The 5,452-nt window shown below is 41.1% G+C and overlaps 1 protein-coding gene across 1 annotated transcript in view; it reads left to right on the forward strand.

The window, feature by feature from the left end:
* Positions 1-5,179, forward strand: part of lin54 (lin-54 DREAM MuvB core complex component) — a 13,677-nt gene extending 8,498 nt beyond the window's left edge. Inside the window, exons 5-14 of the mRNA XM_060896046.1 lie at positions 792-938; positions 1,178-1,382; positions 1,460-1,533; positions 1,809-2,006; positions 2,099-2,190; positions 3,169-3,240; positions 3,347-3,449; positions 3,606-3,743; positions 3,893-4,095; positions 4,372-5,179. Coding sequence (XP_060752029.1) covers positions 792-938; positions 1,178-1,382; positions 1,460-1,533; positions 1,809-2,006; positions 2,099-2,190; positions 3,169-3,240; positions 3,347-3,449; positions 3,606-3,743; positions 3,893-4,095; positions 4,372-4,570 — 1,431 coding nt within the window. The 3' untranslated portion in view covers positions 4,571-5,179. The remainder of the gene's footprint in view (positions 1-791; positions 939-1,177; positions 1,383-1,459; positions 1,534-1,808; positions 2,007-2,098; positions 2,191-3,168; positions 3,241-3,346; positions 3,450-3,605; positions 3,744-3,892; positions 4,096-4,371) is intronic.
* Positions 5,180-5,452: the final 273 nt, after the last annotated feature.

The raw sequence follows: 5,452 nt of genomic DNA on the forward strand, positions 1-5,452 counted from the left end.
TTGGGCTCCAGCTTTTGAATTGTGTTGTTTAAAATAAAATTCTCTTCAGAACAGGTTCATCATTTGTGAATGTGTCTCCTAAATCAGAGTGAAAACCAGACACGTTTAACATTTGTGTTCAACAATCATCATCCAACAAGTGTATTTGTCACGTAATTATGACATTTAACCAATGTTTGAGATGTGAAACACTTTTTTACTGAAATGTTTATCAGTAATAATCTCAGTAATAATGTGTTATTTTAAAAAAGACTAAAAGACTACAATTTTTTGACTAAAACTAGACTAAAATTAAAAGACTTTTAGTCGACTAAAACTTGACTAAGATACCTTGAGTTTTCTTTTGACTAAAACTAGACTAACAAAAAAAGATATGTGAATGACTAAATATGACTAAAACTAACAAGGACATTTGGCACAAGACTAAGTCTAAATTAAAAATAGGTGACGATATGAACACTTTTTTTAGTCACCCGCTTGTTGGCTTTGTTGGTTAGTATGGACGAGATCAGCGTGATTAGTATTAGCATGTGAGGAAGCTTTGGAAGCTGATGTGTTTGAGCTAAGTGTACAGATGAGGTAGTAAGAGAGCTGGACAGGCTGAAGCACTGCTACATCAGTCTGTTTATGTAGAGATGATAGAACAGATAAACCCTTCTGCACCTCTGTCAACATAGCAAGTTAATATTTATGAGAGAGATTTATTAATAATTTTATATTTAAATTCTTTGCCTATTCAATGTCGGCTGCTGTATTTGCTCTGTTTTATTCTCCCTGTAAACCCCGTGTAGGTCACTGTGGCCACTCAGCCTCCTAACTCTCCTCAGAAACCTGTGGCTGTGCCTCTGAATGTGGCTCTGGGGCAGCAGATCCTCACTGTGCAGCAAACACCTTCTACTTCACCAGCAAAAGCAGGAAGCAGTCAGTCCACTGGCCAGGTATCGCACACACACACACACACACACACACACACACACACACACACACACACACACGGTGTTATGGTGGATTTTGGTTAATTGAGTTCATTATAAATATTGTAGCTGAATAAAAATAGGGAAAAACTGGAGATGTTGCAGGAAAGATGTGACCTGAACCAAAATGTTACTGGATTTACATCATGTTTCTCCTCATCATGTTACTTCTGGTGTCTGTATTCCCCTGGCTCCTCTCACAGACAGTGAAGCCAGTGCAAACTGTGGCAGTGGGTGGAGTTAACACACCTCAGTTTAAGACCATCATTCCCTTGGCCACACCCCCCAACGTTCAGCAGATCCAGGTACCTGGAAGTCGCTTTCATTACGTACGCCTGGTCACAGCTACCACCGGGAACACGGCCCAGACGGCCAACACCACCACCAACCCCACCACCATCCATCCTGGTAGGTGTGCACACACGTACCTACACACTGCTGGAGAACTAATTCAAATTTAAAATAATGATTATTTTATTTTTAAGCCAAGCCCATGGTGATGAACACAGCTACAGTGAGAATGTCTGTTCCCATCGTTTCTGCTCAGACCGTCAAGCAGGTAACATCATCACTATGCTCACAGTTCTGTATATATGCAAAGTATTCAGCTCGTTTATCAGCTTTACACTAATTACATGACAATTTATTGATCGGCTGATCGTCTTCGTTTTGTGTGCAATAATTGAGTGATTATAAGCAACGATTGCTATAGCAACCTAAACAGAATCTGTCTTCACAGCGAGCTTGTTGAGTAAGAGTTGGTTACTGTCGCTCTCTGGTGTCCTTACGAGCAGCAGCTCTTTATTTCTCCTGAATGTGTCATTTCCTCCTCAGGTGGTGCCGAAGCCAATGACTTCAGCAGCTCCGGTGGTGAGCAGCAGCCAGACACAGCAGCGCCTCATCATGCCAGCTGCTCCGCTCCCTCAGATCCAGCCAAACCTTACCAATCTGCCCCCAGGCACTGTGCTTGCTCCGGCTGCAGGCTCGGGGAACATGGGCTACGCTGTGCTGCCAGCGCAGTACGTCACACAGGTGTGTGTCAGTGTGTGTAAGGTACACTTGGAGCGTGCAGGTGAGGAGATGGACATAATAATAACACACAGTTATTTGGACTTGTCTTGTAGCTCCAGCAGTCGACGTTTGTGACTTTGGCGAGCAGCTCTGGTTTCTCCACCCCAAGCTCCATCCAGACCCAGGCCAGGCTTCCTCTGAATGGGTAACACACACACACACACACACACACACACACACACACACTATGAATCACATACACATCTGATCTTAACCATCTTAATAAATCCAGGAATCTCAGTTTATAATGACTTTTTTTGTTAGTTCTATAATAAAATGGAAGTCATTTATAATGTTGGATACAGATTTGTAATGGAGAAATATGTAGATTAATAAATAGAGTAATATATAGATTAATGTTTCTTGTTGTTTATGCATTATAGCAATAGTAAATAACAAATATAATAAAATAGTAAATATAATAAATATTGTATGCACTATATAAATATACTGTTTTTAATACTAAACCCATTCCTGGGGGGGGAATGAATAAAAAATAACAAAAGAAAGAATAAAAATGGAAGACAAATATTCAATTACTTTTTAAGAAACTAAACTTGTATTAATTGTGGTGATGCTTTGACAAATAGCACGAGGAACTTTACAGAAGATCTGACTGTTAGTCCTTTCAGACTCTAAACCCAGATGAATTTAACATCTGATGATATTTTGATCGTCTTGGTTTGTTTCTCTCTCTGTGTGAACTTCTTAACTGCAGTTGTGTACATTACTGCTGAACACATATGGATCAGTTATTAGTAGTTATTATGCAGCAGTTTGCCTTTATTTTGGTCTCTGAAATAGGTTTGTGTGTGTGTATAAAATCCAGCGTGGATCTCTGAGGATGAGGTCATTTAACCTGTGTTTAATATGAAGGTCTGTAACTCGTCTTTCATGTGGTTTGAAATGACACCTGAATAATATTGTGTTTACAGATGTACAGTGTAGAACTGTGGGCTTTTACCATTTGCCCCTCAGTACTGAACATTATTGTTAATGAGCCTTTACAGGATCACCACCTAATTAAGGAAGAACAGAATAAACACTACATTATATATTCTTATTTTTTTACATAATGAAATAAATAACAACTGATAAGATTTTTTTGTTTTGTTTTTTGCAGTTTATCTCCATCAGAGTCGACCTCCAGACCACGAAAGCCTTGTAACTGCACCAAGTCCCAGTGCCTGAAACTGTACGTGAGCTGCGACACACTGCACTGTTTCAGTCCCTGCAGCTCATCCATCAGTCTCTCTGTGGCTAGAAAACATCAGTTCATAAATGTGTCTTTGATCTTTCAGATATTGTGACTGCTTTGCAAACGGTGAATTTTGTAACAACTGCAACTGTGTTAACTGCTTCAACAACCTGGACCACGAGAGCGATCGCCTTAAAGCCATCAAGGTACTGAGGATTATTTCTGCTCTTAAGGATCAGGACCATTTTCCTGATTTGATGTTAGTGTGTTTACAACAAGTTAAAACAGACTGGAGTTAAGTGACAAGAAATGAACAGAGCTTCATGAAGATCCACTAATGATGATTTATTTGACGGCTTCAGGCTTGTTTGGACAGAAACCCGGTGGCCTTCAAGCCTAAGATTGGTAAAGGGAAAGAAGGAGAATCGGAGCGGAGACACAGTAAAGGCTGCAACTGTAAAAAGTCCGGCTGTTTAAAAAATTACTGCGAGTGTTACGAGGTGAGTTTCCTGTCTAACACTTACACTGTTTTAGCTTTAACAAAACATGAGTGTAAACTATGAACAAGAACCTGATCTCTCTGAAAGCTTTGTAATGAACAGCACTCGAGTGCTAGCAGTTGATTAGCTGTGTGTGTTTTCTCTCTCAGGCGAAGATCATGTGCTCGTCCATCTGTAAGTGTGTGGGCTGTAAGAACTTTGAGGAGAGTCCTGAGAGAAAGACTCTGATGCACTTGGCTGATGCAGCAGAAGTGCGAGTGCAGCAGCAGACTGCAGCTAAAACCAAACTGTCCTCCCAGATCTCAGACCTGCTGACCAGAACCACGCCGGCCATCAGCAGCAGCGGCGGGAAGTACGGCTCACTAAACTCACTGCTTCTGCTGTGTGAGCGTCAGAGCTGACGATCACGCTGAAAATATCCGTACTCCTTTCATCATTGATTGACTTTCAGCAGGATGTTTTTCCTGCCAGATGATATTTACACACTCGTACGATCACAATCAGATTGTAATAGATTAGAATTCTCCTGTGGTGTGTTTAAATAAAGTGAGAGAGAACTTTACCCTTATTAAAGTTATGAAAACTGCCTTTGGGGTTTTTCTTAATTCTCATTCTCTCTCTCTCTCAGGTTGCCGTACACGTTCGTAACGAAGGAGGTTGCCGAGGCGACGTGCGACTGTCTCCTGGAGCAGGCAAAGAAGGCAGAACGTTATAACCAGCCTCAGGTGATGGCAGAGAGACTGATCTTGGAGGAGTTTGGTCACTGTCTCCGCAGAATAATCAGCTCTGCTGCTAAAGCAAAGTCAGACTGCTCCATCAACTGCTAGAACCTCACGCTGTGGTTCTGTGATGGGCTTCAGTGAGGAACTGATCCTGGTTCAGACATCTCATAACACACACACTGTCCTGTCAGAGTGATTTCTGAGACGGCGTTTGTGCTTTTGTACAGAGTGAGATTTCTATTAGCTGTGTGTGTGTGTGTGTGTGTGTGTGTGTGTGTGTTAAAGTGGACACAAAGAGACAAACTTTGAGAACTGCAATGGCTGACAGCTTCTTCTGCATTCTCGTGTGTGTGTGTGTGTGTGTGTGTGTACAGGTCACTTGTGTAGGAGGAATTGATTTTAGTCATTTTTATGCTTGTTATCCTTCTCATTTTAAACCCACAATCATATGTTTCTTTTCCCAACAAGACTTTATTCAGTGCTATTTTGTCTCCTCTTGCTGTTTCTTTACACAGATAACCTCAGCTCAATAATCATGACTTTATATGACTATACAGTACGTAGCCTTTACTGTAGCCTCTGTATTTATTTACTACTTACACAAACTCCAGCATGGAGTCTCGAGTCTGTCTCATGCTCATGTCTGTACAACTGAGTTGTGACCGATGTGAAGGAGGTTAAAGCATTATTACTAAACCCTGTTCATCTCTTTAATCTGTCCGTCTTCTCGTCTCGTCTCTCTACACCATGACCGTGAGGTGAAGTCATACGCTTTAGGTCCAAGGAGAGTAGAAATGTGAGATCTCACTAACTGTGCAGTGGTGAACATTCACGCTCCATGAACAGGAAATAAAACCCCTTTTTGTATAAAGTGACTGATTTGTGAACGTTCACCTGCTGATCAGAGGGTTCTGACCGGTGAGGAAGTAAAACAGAATTAAATCACATTCTGGATCATCGGTGTGTAAAATGTTAGAATTATTTCAT

This window comes from Tachysurus vachellii, chromosome 20 (assembly GCF_030014155.1).
Source record: "Tachysurus vachellii isolate PV-2020 chromosome 20, HZAU_Pvac_v1, whole genome shotgun sequence".
Taxonomy (NCBI): domain Eukaryota; kingdom Metazoa; phylum Chordata; class Actinopteri; order Siluriformes; family Bagridae; genus Tachysurus; species Tachysurus vachellii.